At 38.1% G+C, this 16,049-nt stretch overlaps 1 protein-coding gene across 1 annotated transcript; it reads right to left on the reverse strand.

Annotated features, from left to right (window-relative positions):
- Positions 1-11,334: 11,334 nt before the first annotated feature.
- ATMIN (ATM interactor) lies at positions 11,335-15,351 on the reverse strand. The gene is made up of 3 exons (XM_009694714.1): positions 15,229-15,351; positions 14,062-14,261; positions 11,335-13,165 (listed from the first exon to the last, which is right to left on the reverse strand). The coding sequence occupies exons 2-3, from the start codon at positions 14,253-14,255 to the stop codon at positions 11,335-11,337; spliced, it is 2,025 nt and encodes a 674-aa protein (XP_009693016.1). The 5' UTR covers positions 14,256-14,261; positions 15,229-15,351.
- Positions 15,352-16,049: the final 698 nt, after the last annotated feature.

Raw genomic sequence — 16,049 nt, forward strand, 5'->3', positions numbered from 1 at the left:
TTTGGAGTGGGCGAACGTCAAGCGCCATATCTGGCCGCTTTGAAATAATTGTATAGAGATTTGGGGATTTTTTTTCATAATCACTTTTACACCCATGGTGAAGAAAAAAGCGTCCTCCGAGATCCTGACGGAGGGAGCAAGTGTTCACCTGTCACTAACGACCGCACCGGGGGTTTGATTAACCTGTGCTCTCTCGGATAGAACCGACACCCCGCCCGCCAGGGACGACAGAACGCCTCAGTTCCTTCTCTCGGTTCAGGAGGTCTGTCACCCCGCACCGCTGCAGGCTAGGACCAGTGAGGAACTACCGTCACTTGTTATTTTGTACTTGGAAGAAAACCCAAATAGCATGAGTGTTCAGTTACATCAGCAAAGACCATTTCTTCTACATTTTTCTTCTTACAATGTTCTGGCTTGTCTTAGATGTAACATTTCCCTGTTTACCAGGTGCAAGACTGGGGTAAAACTAATCCACTTGCCTGCTTCCAGCTGCAAAAACAAGCCAAGAAATGCAAGGCAAATGAAACTTCCAACAATTGCCAGTTTTGCTACACATGTTGCAGTCTCTTGACAACCGTATAGGTCAAGCCAAGACCGCAAGAAATGAATCAAGATGAAGGCGAGTTAAGTGTAGATGCCACAGCTGCTACAGCTTCAGAAAAGGAAGAGATTTCAACCCATTCTACTAAGTCTAACTGTTGTCTTACCACACATGGCATTAAAATGGAAATATGTAACAAGTTACACTGTTCAAACATTCCAAGGTGAAATGAAGACCCGCCAATAAAAAGAAGACTGTATGTGGAACCTGGAAGAGGTGAAAAATCCAGAAGCTGTAAGGCATAAGGAGATTAATATGCTTGATCTAAATGGCTCTGAATCTTTGAATTTAAGTCTTCACAAGAACTTCCACCTGAGAAAGACACCACTCCCAAGGATACTTCAAACCCTACTTTGAAGAATACAAAAGCCATTATCTCTGAGAAGATGTTCAATGCTACTTCAGCTGAGGTTGCCTCGTGTAGTCACGATGCTAAAACACAGAGCAGAAGGGTGAAAAAGGAGCTGACATCATGAATGATAAGGTGAGGGGACATAAAAATAGAAATTAATGAATCGTTGTTTATCTCAAGCCATACAAAGTTCTCACTGGTGCAGGAAGATCCCGAGCACTTATACTGGCATTGTGCTCTTGTATCACGCAAAAGTATTGCAACTGTTTTTAATCTCGCTGCTTTTAAAAGGAAGAGTTGTCATGCCTGTATGCAGATTCCACATACAAACCAAACTCAATATACAAAACATGATGACATCCGGGGGTCTTTAACCGATAACAGGTATGGTGAGGTCAAGGAAGGAAACAAATAAAAAATGCAGGAAGTTCCACTGCCTTCTGGATTACCGTCCTTAACAGTCAGCCACATTCTTGCGGGAGCTGCAGTGCTGTCTAGAGTGACCTAACATTTCCATACTGGAATTTCATGCTTTTTTAAAAGCTTGTTAGACTATGAGAAAAAAAATTAAATTTCCTTATGAGTAGTGTGGATATTTGTAGTTTTTGTAGATGCTATTAGAATGCTAAGCTGATGAATGCCAATTACTTTCACACAGGTTTAGTTTCTTCCTGACCATAAGAGAGATTCCTTGGAGCCTTAAATAGCTTATTCTGGAGACGAAGTGTAACCTTTTCATTTAGATTCACTCTGAATGACTACAGTAACCTAGCACAGTAATTAAGTATTTGATGCTGCTGAGCACTGAAGCAATGCCTAACTTTAGGAACATTCCTAAATCCATGCGTACTCCACAAGGCATTTAATATTCTTAACTTCAACAGTGCTAAATCCTATTGAGCTTCACAGTCAAACATTTGCATACATTCCTTGCTAATTTGGCACTTAAAAGAAGTGGAAATGACCTGGAAAGCAGACAGTGGTGGGACTGACAGTTATTTACAATTTTTTTTTTTCACTCATTGTAAGTGAATTAATTTTAAAAATCCTGTTAATGTGTTCTTTGCTTGTTTCTGTTTAATATGTATTCTGTGCATTCTGATACTCACTTGTTTCATCTCATACTAAACGACAGACTTTCAGATCAAGTTCTCGTTTGCTTTTGTGTTAAACAAAAAACCAAAGTAAAATAGCAGTCTTTCCATAGATACACAGGTAACTGCAATTCAATTCAGCATTCAGGACAGAGATTCATTGCAACGTACCCATCACCTCTTTTGATGCTTTGATAAAAATTTGGAATAGAGAAAGATAATACCAGTGCAAGGCTCCCAATAGCATATGGTTTCCACTTTAAAACAGATGGAGGAATTCAATGTCTTTGTACATTTATTTTCTTACTAATAAACATGTGCATAAATGTAGTTTGTTGTAGTTTTCTGGCATCGATTTGTTAATTGTGTTCACCTTCAGGTATCTCAACATCAGAGCTAAAGAATTATCATCTTCTCGAGGCATAGTTTCAATAAAATAGGTGATGCATATTCTATGCATCTAAATAATTATGTGTTTATTCCACTGAAAAATGGAAGGATGACATGGCTTCATCTCTTCACCCAATACTCACGTGAAACAACCTCTAGAGAACACAGGAGCTGAGTGCTAGCGTTAAATAACAGCTCCAAGCAGTTTGCTTTGTCTCCTAATACAAATTTTCCTGGGAATTGCTTAGGGAAATCTGCAAAGCTTTTAGAACACTAATTTATATAGAAAGTATGTTACAATTCTTTAAGAAGCATATCTTTTAGCGGAGTGGCCTATCAGCTTGAGGTGCAGAGTATGAGAGTCGTCGCACTGGAGGTTAGAAGAGGGCCACCATTTTTCTGGCAGCAAATTTGATTTTTTCAAGTGACAGTACCTCTGTATTGGAGAGAGGAGTGCCACCTACTGAACATCAAACACAGTAAGCACCTACGCCAGAAACAGCAGAAAGCTGCTGACAGGATTACTGTCTTCTCCATTTCTTCACTCTTCCTGAAGAAGAAAAGCTAAACATTTCATTCTGAAATGGCAGTAATTTTTTGTACCTGTTTGGTATTTTGCTGCCAGTCAAGAGGGAAAGTTAAAGAACCTATTAAAAAGTTACAAAGATCTACTAAAAATCAGGTCGTTATAGTTGATACTATGTTCTATATGCATATTTTCTCTCTTTCAATACCCTGGATATCTGAGAATCTCAGCCAATGACTATCTGGAGTCAAGCTCTATCTTGGCTGTTAATTTCCAGGAAACATAGGGGGTTTTCTTGCAGTAACTTGTCATAACTGCTATTCAGTTATGGTGTGACCATTACACAAGTGCAGTATCATTCTGACAGAACAGAGACACCCTCTAACATACCATTTTCTGCCCTTCTTTCTACCCTTCCTCCATGATAATATATTTTCTAATCCCGTTTCTCATATTTAGATATGAAATGCAAGCTTAATTTCTGCCCTTCTTTCTACCCTTCCCCCATGATAATATATTTTCTAATCCCATTTCTCATATTTAGATATGAAATGCAAGCTCTGCAAAAGAAGCATCCTTCACAAAAAGGCCCAAGATAAATAAACCCATATATGCTTGTTTCAGCCCCGTTTTCCACTAAATAGAAAATTAACACATGTATGTATCTGTGAAGCTAGTAACATTTTCCAAAGTCTAGAAGGCGAGAAGATGGTCTCTCATTCAAACAACTGAAAATACCGCTGCTTCAGTGAGAAAACTGAAAAATGAGCTGCATTACCAATTAACAGGAAGTAAGGCCAAACATGTTCGTTACAGTAATCATAAGTTGCAGCCATTGCAGACAGGTAGTAAATTCTATAGGACTACAGAAAAAAAATGTTTAAAGTTGCAGGGAAAACGATAAACTTTATTTCCACGGTTTCCAGTGTTTCATGACAGACAAGATTTTTGCTGAGGTTTTCGGACCTGTCAAATCAGACAGATTAGACAGAGGTTTTACTACAACCTGATACCAGATAATATTTCTAAGAACCACAGTACAAGACCTGTAGCAGAGGACCAGAAAAGCTGCTAACTAAAGGCCTAGAACATAAAGAAATGAATACACAACACGTAAGCCATCATAACCTTAATCAAGTTTTGTGCCCTTGAGTACACTGGGTTCTTCTAGCACAGGAAACAGCAGCTTCTTGTTTACGTGTAAATTCTCTCCAGAATAAAGCCATTCCCGTTCAAGGAAAGGAAAAAACTTAAGGGCTTGATCAGCTAGAAGTGCTTCCTGTATTCAAGGTGCCAAAACAAAACAAGCAAAAAGGGAATTGTTGACAACAATGTAAAAAAACAATGATGGAACACCTGAAAGTTAAATCAACACTTTTCCCCTTTTGTTTTAGGTCCAAACTTCCAAAGGACTGATTCCAGAGGACTCACTGTCAAATCCTGGAGCCAGAAAGAAAACCTGCCTCTAATTCCATTGTTTTGACGGAAAACAATCAGCTTGCCAGCATGTAATTTCTTTAAGTGAAGGAAATTCAGGAACTAAACACAAACCGGTCAGGGATGCTTTCACAGCCAGCAGAAGAAAAAAGTGAATTCTCAGCAATAGCAAAGAAAGTTGTTCAAAAATACATGAGGCTTCCCTGATCTCTAAACAGCCATTTTCTTCTCAATCAAGAGTTAAAGTTTGTCCTGCGTTTTAGACTGTCTACCATTTGTGAAAGTTTCATGAGGATCAGTCAGTCTAAGTATCTGACACTTGTCCATGGGCAAATCTGTTCTGAATAATGAAAAGCCTGAAATAATAGCCTAAACTAAGCAGAATCATCTCTATGATAGGAATAGGACTATTATTCCTAAAAGGACAGTCAGTGTCTTATACATTTGACCTTTTCATAATTTTAAATACTCTGAACAGGAATTTAGTTTCTAGATACTTACAGCATACTCCCCTCTGCAAATACCTTCCATATTTTGCTACCACTAGGGCTGAATGCTGCCTCGTGCAAGTACCTCAGAGTACAATGGAACCGAAAACAGCAGCCTGCTGTACATCAGAGAATGCTTCATTCATGACTATAGCTGACATAATAACACAGACGAACTTTCAGTCAAGGAGCATCTGCTTGTTCCCCTCCTCTGAATTATATATACAAAATACACAGGTAACAGTTGAAATCAACATTTTATATCCTCAAACTAACAGAAAACGGTGGGATCATTACTAAGCATGGGAAGTTTGAGATGGAGCCACACTAGTGTGGCCAGCCTGGATGTTGCTGCTCTGAAGAATCCAGCCTTGCCTGTACACATCAGATTCCACACAAGAGTCTACGCATGAGTTCACTTAGAGCAGAAAACCTGTCACATGGATTTGTTTCAGGTTTATGAAATGTAGCATCTTGACGTTCTGATTACATTTGTGTTGTGAGTTTCAACTTCCTAGGATTCACTGAGAAATGGAACTAAACAGGAAAACTTTTGCTGCCTCCAGAGACTGAGGACTGACACTGTAAGACAGTTTTAATTTACAGAATCTCTCCCAATTCCAAAGACACCTAGCTTTCAAAGAGTAAGGTGTTAAGGAGCAATGGGTGGTACTTGCCAATAGGCAGTGAATACCCCAGCCATGCCTCTGTAGGCACGAGACCACAGCCATTAAAACAGAAGGCAAAAATCGATTGAAGTTAACTTTATTCCAAAATATGTATAATTTACAGGACTAAATAAGTGCTTCATTTGTGAACAAAACATTTCAATACTTGTGAATAACTTACTAGTAGCTTTGTGTAACACTTCAGTTTCCAACAGAGGGAAATATGAAACAGTATTTTGGCACAAGGTTTTCTCTGCATGCATTAATATACTTAAAAGTTTCACAATTACTAGGACAACATTCCTTCTTTGGGCTTGTCACTTGTAAAACAGGTCTAAGAAATGAACGCTTGCTTTTGTCTGCTCGTTGCAAGTTTACTGGCTTAAATAGCAAGAATTAAACATGGATATCCTTTGAAAACTAAATTCGTCTACTAGAGCAAAATCCCACCAGTGATGAGAAGAAAAATATTTTAAGGACATTTCTCAGCCTTATTGAGATTAACTCACACATGCTTTGGGAAAGACTCACCCATGAGATTTATTACTCATCCATTCCAAATAATTACCAGTTTAAATTAGATCATAATCAGCTGTTGAATTCTGTAAGCTGAAAAAAACATGGCTATCTCTCATATCTAAGCTTTATCATAGATGCACTTGCAAATATCTGTAGACAGAATTACTGTCAATCTAGCTCTGCATGCAAGTGCTTGAAGCATGCATGTAAAGCATTAGTTGTCGTGAAATGTACAGTTTACATAATCACAAGTCATCTATTATATTCCGTTGCTAGTTATGTTGAAGATACTGCTGTAGCGCCAGTATATGAAGAGGAATCAGAAGTAAAGGACTTGTGTTATTTAACCCAGCAGTTCCTTCAGGAGTTTCCACTGTTTCAGGCTGTCTGATTACATTTTTGGTGAAGTGGAAGTCACACGCACAAATACAAACACACCCTCAACCTGACTGCAAGGCAATGCGGAGTTGAACAATGTAGTTCCTTGATTCTGTTCATTGCATAGCAATGGCATTTTAAACAAGAAAATTCAGTCGTACTCTAAGCAGCAAATCCTTCTGGCACACATTTAAATTCACAACAACTGTTAAAGAACAACAACAAAAGAAACACAAGATGCATGTTTGCACCATGCTTTGAAGCTTGCTACCAATAAACAACCCTATCCTCATCGTGTTCATATAAGGTTATTAATGGAATTCCGTTTACAGTAGGCCTGTTCTGCTAGGAACACAAGCATAGTGGCACCTTAAACCAAACATCAATGAAAAAGCTTGCAAGGCCCAGAATGTTAACAACATTTTGGTGTGAATGTATTTGGAACAGTAAATTGTACATTAAGATCATGTTTAAAAGAAAAAACACATCAGAAATACATTAAAGCAAAGGAAGCTGTACAACCTTAATGATAAAGGCAAGTACATTTGGTTCATCTCTGACTTGTCATTTCAGTAACATATTCTTTTGCAAGTTGAGCACCCTATGTTGATTCGGTATGTATTAGTCCTATTGACTCACCCTATATTTGAAAGGCTATTAAAAAAAACCCTAACACCCTTAGATCCCAATCCTGCCAACACTTACATCTCTACCCAGCCTCACAAAAATCAATTCAGATGTGACTAAGCACGTGAGCATGCGTTAGCAGGATAAGGATTTAAAACCGTGGAAGGCAGTCAACTTTCTTTGTTCTGTTGCCTCTATACAATCAAGGTACATATGACTAACGGGGAAATTTAGCCTTTTGTTTTCAACGGAAAAAATGACTGCATGTGAGCCTTGGAATAAAAATTTGTAAGGAGTGTTAGTTACATTAAGTTACAGACACTGATTGAATTGTTCAAAACTACCCGAGGTCTCAGAAGTCTTGTTTTACAGCTGTTTAATTTACAGCTGCAAGTTGTTGGGTTTTTTTTTAAGCTTTCATATCCTTTGGAACTTCAAATTTCTAGACACAAGCAGCTTTGCATAGCTAAGAATATGTAGCATTAGTAAACTCTTGACTTTACCAATTTCTCTGAGCTGACATGAAGAGTTGGGAAGGACTCCCTCCCGACCCAAAGCAGAAAGAAGTATTTACAAGCATATTAGCGGAAACAGATGCAAATAAAGCCCAAAGTAGAAGAAACATACATCTACTGTCATACAGACTTTTAGCATTGTGAGAAACATGGAAGGCAACAAGACAGACCTCTCATTTTTCAGCTGTTTTGTACTTATGCTGTCATAGAACGCGCGTCCCAAATTTGCTGTGTTTTAATTGTTCGAATTTTTTATATGCTAAAGAAAAGCTAAAGTGAAACTACAAGACTATTAATTCAATTTTACAGTAGCATTACACAGGCATCCAGATCAACATCCAGCAATCACAGCGTAACAGAATTAAGCAGGAAATGCAGAGTAAGTACAAGCAACATTAGTATCACTTCCAGATAAAAGCGTGTGCTAAGAGGCTATGGAGAATCTGATGTTACTTTCTGTATAGCAGTTCAAATGGCAGTAGAGGACACAAAAGAGAATAAGCAAAGTGGCAGGCCACTGCTGACCCATACTTACAATACAGACAGTGCCTTGAAAAATCAAATCAGAGATAAACTGCAGAAAAAGGGAGATACGTATCGTTTTAGTAGTACCAAGAAATCATTCTGACTGAAGTTTATTTTTAAAACAACGGCGAAAATAGAAAGCTAGCCATTTAAAAGAACTTGTTCAAACGTGAAGAATTCTTAATGTTCAGCAACAGCATTTCCGATCAGGTTTCATCAGGTTTACTGTGGGATTCAGCAAACTGTGAAGTCAGGTTCAGTCATCACACTTTCACAAAAATGTTTAATAAATCCGAACTGAGTGACACGCCAGCATAGGATCCAAACCTGTTTCTGACTTTTATGAATAATTTATGGCAAACCAAATTTCTGAAGAAAGAAGTTAATTTTGGTCAGAATAAGCCACTTCCCTAAGACAATGCAGACATATTTAATAATTTCTTAATACTGCACTTTCAATAAATAATTTCATGTTGTAGTACTGTGTTCACCTAACTAAAGTTCAAACTATTTTAAAACCATAAGATGAGAGAAGGCAATGGTATTTGCATGTTCTAGTGAAACACACAAAGCTCATAAATACTTTAATTACAAAGTATAATAAATGAGTAACAATTACGTTCTAAGACTGCAGCCACACAAACTTTAGTTTTTTCCTGATAATCACTGATGTTAAGGGCTTTGGTTTACACCATAAGAATGGGGCAATTCTCATTCTGATTTGAAAATTAGTTTCAAAGTTCTTTAAATGCTAGCTGGTCTCTCAGATGGCTACAATTCAAAGCCTTCCGTAATTCTGCTCCTCATCACCTAAGATTCCTTCTCTTGCAGTAAAAAGACTGACTTCCTAAATTCAGAGGTAATGAACAGTTTCTCCCTTCTGCCTTCTACAGCTGTGGAAAACGCAGTTTTCCCCAACCAGATTTAGAGTAACTGCTTCTCCTTCGTGTGCCAGTACAGACAACTTGCACATGGGAAACAAAGAAGCCTATGTATGAAGAAACATTCTCTGGTATTCCAAACAGGGGGAAGAAAGGAGAAGGAAAACCACTTTAAAACCTGAAGATGCAACATTACTAGAAAAATACTGCAACTGAACAAATTAACCTAATTTTGTCATTTATCTTATTTCCCAATTTCAAAGTAGACAGGTAAATATGAATCAGTCATATCTTCAGAAGAAACAGAATTACAAGTGATCATTTCCTTTTTTTTTTTTTTTAATATATCCCTCCTTTAAGATCAGAACTCTAGGCACTGTGAAACCTGGGGGGACTTTCCCCAAAGGAGAATTACTGCACTCCTGGGGGGAACTGCAAGATTCCTTTTTGCAGTTTCTTCAGCCAAAGACTGGAAGTGTTTGAACTCACACCTAAAAATGTTGAAAGATTAAATGGGCAACACAGCTGTGGTTTCAGATTTTTAGGGGGAAAATATGAGTTTCATGGTTAATTTAAGGAGATTATTTCCAATAAAAGTAGAGACGCTTACCATATTAGTGTGTTAACTACGGCAATTTAAAGAGTGGGAGGAAGAGACAAAAAAAAAAAAGGTATTGCTCATTTTCAACAAAACAAGCTAGCTGCAATGGATGAGTAATTTAACTCCCACATCCTCGAGTTGAGGATATGAAGCACAAAACATAGACAAAGCATAGTGAGTCTTCAAAAACGAAGGCTTGGACATGCATTGACTGATGGGCTGCCTAGTAAATACGCAGCCAATACCTCTCCTCTCACAATGGAGGAGCGAGTCTGTTACAGGCGCAGGAACTTGACACGAAGAGGTTTCTCTTTTCATTTAAGGTAACAGAAACTAAAACCTGTCCAGGACAAAACCAGAGGCCTGGTTTTTGCAGGTATTATAGTAAGAGATAAAAATTAGTTAAGGCCAAATTCCAACATACATTCACAACTGGCTTAATTTTTTTTTTTCCATGCAAATTAAAAATACTGCAAACAATGGTGTGAGGGGCAAGAGGAACATTTAAAAAAAATTCCAAGAGGTCACAGGTTTCTTCTTTGAAAAATCTTTTTGTTTGAATTCAGCTATACTCAGAAAAACTCTAAAAGCTGCAGGAACTGAGGACTGCAGACCAATGTGCAAAAGCAAGATAGACCTGTTCTGAAAGGGCTTCTGTGAGCTGATCTCCCAGCTCTGTTGTATGGATTTCAATTGTTTTTGGAAGCAGGAAGTCCAAAAACAAGAGTCTAGGTGAGTGAGTATTTCAGAGAATTTAATTTCCCATTTCTAAAGATTTCTGTTAAGGTAATAGCGGTATAAACCACTGTAACATTTCTCAACTTATTAAAGCTAAGAGAATTTCAGCAAAACCAAATTATTCCAGTCTTTGAGGCACACACATTGTAACATTTGCATCTTACAGACAGAAATAATTTAAGCAAATCCCTCCTGAAGACTCTAAAAATGTTAATCCCATTTATTCCACTAGCTAAAAGGACGACGTACTAATTTTTCCTATAATTATGTATTCCAAGTTCTTTTCCTACCCTTTAAAGGGCATCACTGCCACACAGGGAAAAAAATCTAAAAAGTACTGCTTTCTACGTATTTTAATAATAAATATATTCAACAATTCAAGAGTCTATATATGTCTAGTTTGTTGGACAGGTATTTGGAAAATACCAACTTATGCAGGAGAAAGAGCTGCGAAGGCATAAAGTAAAAGATGACAATACGGCTTATTATGTTCATGCCGGATTTAAAACACAAGCTACTAAAGAAAGTAAACAGAAGGAGCTTACACTAATAGAATCCTCCCCCGCAAGTTCAGGGAAGCATCTGAATTGGACAGGTCAGGGTTTTGGTCCAGCACATTGGAACCCTGTACATAAGCCAGGAAAAGAGAGGGGGAGAGAAAGAGAGAACAACTTCAAAAGTTCTTCTATTTAAATGAAAGCTGTATCAGCTTTGTAAAGAAGTTTGAGGAAAAAACATAGGCACCACGTAATTTTTTTCTTAAGGTTCAAATGTACATTAACATGTCACAGTTGCCCTTTCCCCACCATTTATACACACATAGCTTATGTAAACTTACATATTCAATAGAGTACCTTCAGCATGAAAAGTCTCTTAGGCCAACTGCTCACGATAACTACATTCAATAATGCAAAGTGGACGACTTGGTCAAGCCATCTCTCCCACCCCAATAATTTAATTTCAAACCACAGGAAGCAGTTATATTATGTAGTGCTCAATGGCTGGGCTTGTCAGAGCTGTGAAACAAGGAGCACAGCTCTTCACAGGTCTGTGTTTCCACTGAACTGAACTGGGACTCCATTGTATTCCAGGCTAAGTCAGCCAGAAGAAAGTCATCCATTGCTGTCTGTGTCTCATTGCTGGTAAGGAATAAACTCCCTAGATTCTCAAAGCAGCTATCCATAGTCTGTGTTTCAGCGCTGCTGAGCTGGACTCTGCTTTCAATATTCTGAGTAGGTATATTTTTAGTAGCTGGGTATACTTCTGTCTGGGTTTCTGTATCAGATGAGTCAGTACTCATGGAGAAACTAGACTGCTTCAGAATACTTCCTAAAGGCAGATGAGTATTACTGTCCAAAAAGAAATTCAAGTCTGTCTGTGTCTGTGTATCAAACATCTCCAAACCCAAGAAGTTAGAATTTCCTCGGCAGCTGTATGACTGAGTGGCACTATCTGAAAATAAGAAATCAGTCTGAGTTTCAATGTCCAGTGACACCAAAACTGGCTCAGAGTTTAGGGTACCAAGCTCACTCTCTTCAGTCTGCGTTTGGATATTGGATGCTGAAAAGAACTCCTCGATGTCAAAATCTATGCCTGTGCTCTGTGATGGACCAGATGGCAGATGCGTGTCAGCATTAGAACTTGTCTCGGACAAAAGGCCACGATTATCCAGCGTCTGGCCAGACATGTTTCCTGAAAAGATGTTTTCCAGATCACTTAGTAGTTCCATTGTCTGGGTTTGATTATCCATTGTATTTTGAGGCGGAAGTATATTAGTCTGTGTATTGAAGCTGATAAGGGATTCAGACTTCACCGTACCTTGATTCAGGCTCTTGCAATTACTCCTTTGCAGCAAGGTTTGATCTATATTTTCAGGCATTAAATTGTTTTCTGGAAGTTCAATGTGAGTAGAGACAGTATATGATGAATGAACATTGTCAAAGATGTCACTGCACATTACAGCCTGGTCCATTTGCACTCTTCCATCAATAGAGTCCTGTGTCCTACTGGTTTGAGTCTCTCTAGAAATCCCACACGTTGGAAAACAAACCTGACTCAAAGCATCAGTCTGAGCAGCTATGGATGAAGTCAGTTTGGAAGCAGGCAGCAGCGTCTGTGTTTGTACACTGATGGGTAACAAAACCTGTGAACTGAATGACAGATCTGTCTGAGAGCAAGAGGATACAGAAGAATTGGGAGTCCAGGCTGCAGCCGGCACAAAGTTCTGTGAAATATAAGATAAGTCAGTCTGTATATTTATTGAAGAAATTTTATTCTTGTGACAAACATTCCCCAGCTCTTGCCCTGTGCTACTGAACGTAACCTTATCCAACTCAACTTGTACACCAGTACTTACTGGTTCACGATCACCAGAATTTGTCACTTTTGAAACAGGCATACTATCTTTAAATACAAGTGTTTCTGCCTCCAGTGCTGGAATCAGAATTCCTATAGATTGAGGCAATAAATGAACAGTACTTACAACTGAACCTTGATTATCAACAGCCACTACAGCAGGCTTGACAGAAGAGTCTGTTGCAGATACGTATACAGGCAAGTGAGCAAGCTGCATCACTGGAAGTTTAACCAAAGCCACCCTGGGCTTCGGTAAAAGCATCTTCGGTGTACATTTTGGCTGCATTTGGTTCGTGAAGTTAGAACTGCAGGAGCCTTCAAGAGAGGCCACTAGCTTCACTTCAGAGGACTCCAATTCCTGAGTGCCAGGATTATTGTTCTGTGTATTGATGAATGCTTCATTTGCTTTCTCTGCCAACTGCTGATTAGGTACAGAGGTTTCCATTTTCCTTTTCTTACTAGGAGGATCCCTGTGAATATGAGATCAATAATTTATACTCCTTTCAAGCACAAAACATCTGCCTTCCATTCTTCTGAGTCATTGCATTGAAAATACAAACTGAAGTCACAGATGAGGTCAGATATGAGAAGATAACTAATCCTGACTGAAACATAGAAAGACTCCATGAACTTCAGTTTTGTAAAGTTTCGTTTCTCACTCTCCCATTTAAAAAAGAAAAAAAAAGTTACCTCTTTTATGGAGACCTATTTCTAAATGGAGGTGGAAGATTAGATCGTTTCTTCCCCCTTGTAAATTAAGCACTCTGATTTGAAGACATGTTTAATTTGTAAGTTTGATGCTAACTCAGACTGAGCATTGAAGGGACAACGCTCTTAAAATTAGTGTACAGGTAAAGGCCTCTCATGGAAACTGAAGATACAATTAGCACTCCTTCACACAAAACTTAATTTTGCAGCAGTTGAATCTCCCGAGACAGACAGGCTAGGTCTCAGGAAACAGATTACCCTTTATGAAATATATGTGCACGTTAAGACAATTATAAATCTAAACATGCATATATAGGCATTAAAAAAAAAAATTAATCCATGAATACTTGCAAAGACAATTAAACTATAAAAGAAAATAAACAAGAACCACTAGCATTTATGCCATGCAGTGCAGTGTCATCAGTACTTTTTGTTTTATATGTGGGGAAACCTGATCTTATTGATTAGACAATCATCACTGCCTTCAACAAAACAGAAAATACTAAAAGCAACAGAACAAAGAAACTGCTTTACAGCTGAAACAATGTGAGCCTATTTCCAATTTAATCAACAGAAAGGAAACAAAAAGCCAGTAAGATGGGAGACAGAGGACTTGGTGATGAATATTAGTATCATTACTTAACTGTTTCACTTTTACCTGTGTTCTGCAGGAATTTCATGGCCTGTTCTGTAAATATGAGACAGTAATGCTGTTCTGCTGGCATAAGGGCACCCACAAGTACACTGGAAAGTCTTGCCACAGACCTCTATATGCCGTTTCAAATACCACTCTGTACCATAGGAGTTACTACATTTATCACATTTGTGCTTCTTTTCAGCATGCATTTTCATAAAGTGCTAGAATACACAATGAAAAGTAAACATTAGCCTGCAGCTAAGATTAAAAAAAAAAAATCATGTTTAGGGGAGACATTAATATTTTAATTTTTTTAATTGTTAAATAACATTGAAGAGTAGAATTGAATTTTTTTAAAAGTCTCATTAGGAACAAGTTAGAAGCTTAAAGAAATCAACAGAAAGAATTTAAAGTTTGCAAATCTGCTTGTGCTATGTACATCTTAAAACACAGATAAGCATTTATGTCTCTTAATACTATTGGAGGTTTCCTATGGACATTAATAAAACTATAGATTAATCTTGCCAAACAGCCTAGTAAATCTATGTTGCAACACGTGCACACTCCTGGAGATCTCAACTGAGCAAATAGTCTCAAGTCAAACAGGTCAACTTCAGAGCAAACACCAGAATTTTTCCTTTTCATTTAGAGCATCAAGTGCTAGCCACTCATCTCCTATGGCCTCCCCTGCTTATCACTGATGTCCAAGAGCAGAAGAGTGCTTTTTTACTCACTCATGCAGAAACAAGTCTTACATGTTTTCTTGAACAGGTAACTAGTAAACAAATGCATTTTGATACTAAAGCAGAAAAAAAGTCTTAATTCTTGACTACTTGACAAAGCAGTTTAAAAGCATCAGCCACATTTTAAACCTTTACTGGTTGCTACTGTGATTTTCCCCTCCCCTCTTTGATCTTTCTCCATCTTCTTAATTTGTGGAGAGGGGCTGTCTTCTAGTTTAGCAGAACATACTTAACCTTTTGATCAGGCAGATGCCAAGTCCTCTAATATCAACATGCAAATTCATTAACTGTATGCCCATGTGGAGTTTCTGCATACAATTCTCCAACTTCTGGATATGTGCTGACAGGCTTTGCTCATATCTGAATGCAAAAGTGTACAGTCTCTGGAGTAGGGACAGTCAGGTCTAAATCAGTATGAAAATACTACTTTAGGAAATAGGAATACCTGTTTTACAAGAGAAAATTGGGAAAATGGTCTGTTTGGTCCTCTAGGGCAGCCTTCAATTGGACAGCAGTACAATTTCTGTGAAGTTTTCAAACCTTTCCTTATTGGTGCATGAAGTTTTCCATCCTGAAAAAGAACCAATTGAGAAGTTGACAATTCTACAGGTTTGCATATGAAAGACAACATTCAGAATCCACATCAATTTTGGCTCGCTGAGTTTACACACCTCAATGAGTTGAAGGCACTTTCCTAAGTGATTTGAAAGTTCAAATGGAGTTTTTCATCTACGTGAACACTACTTTGCAAATACCCCATCAAAATTACCAAGTGAAATTACAAGCTCTACAGAGCAGTGGTACTGTACTATTTACTTTTACCAAGACACTCGCTGCCCCAAGTCAATTATAACCGCTTTTTGTGTTATTTGAGCCAAAAAGCTTTCAAAAAAACACTACGCTGTCATTTCAATGTGGTTTTACTCGTTAGTAGCACAGTCTACTTGAAGCTCCATTAAAATTAGTCACACACTGTGTAACACAACACATCCCTGACGCTGGAATTCTGTTTGTGCTATTTAGAGTTCACTTGTAGTAAGATGAAAAATGCCAAGTACACTCTGCCACTTAATTCAGATCATAAACCAAATCTCCCTTAAATCTATGAAACTAACAACTGCTATGTTAATTCTGAATGTCCAAACATGAAGTGACTGCTATACCTGTGCTTTCCATGTGATGTGCCTCACTGACCATCACATATACACAATAGAAGAATGCAGCATAACTTGCCCAAAGAGGACCCCAAAAATACATGTAAAAAGG

This window comes from Cariama cristata, unplaced genomic scaffold (genome assembly GCF_000690535.1).
Source record: "Cariama cristata isolate BGI_N322 unplaced genomic scaffold, ASM69053v1 scaffold16752, whole genome shotgun sequence".
Classification (NCBI taxonomy): domain Eukaryota; kingdom Metazoa; phylum Chordata; class Aves; order Cariamiformes; family Cariamidae; genus Cariama; species Cariama cristata.

Bases quoted from the DNA above. Each gene is read 5' to 3' on its own strand.
- ATMIN (XM_009694714.1), bottom strand. From the start codon at position 14,255: ATGAAAATGCATGCTGAAAAGAAGCACAAATGTGATAAATGTAGTAAC. The intron at 13,166-14,061 runs GTAAAAGTGAAA...TCATATTCACAG, and splicing joins GAAATTCCTGCAGAACACAG to GGATCCTCCTAGTAAGAAAA.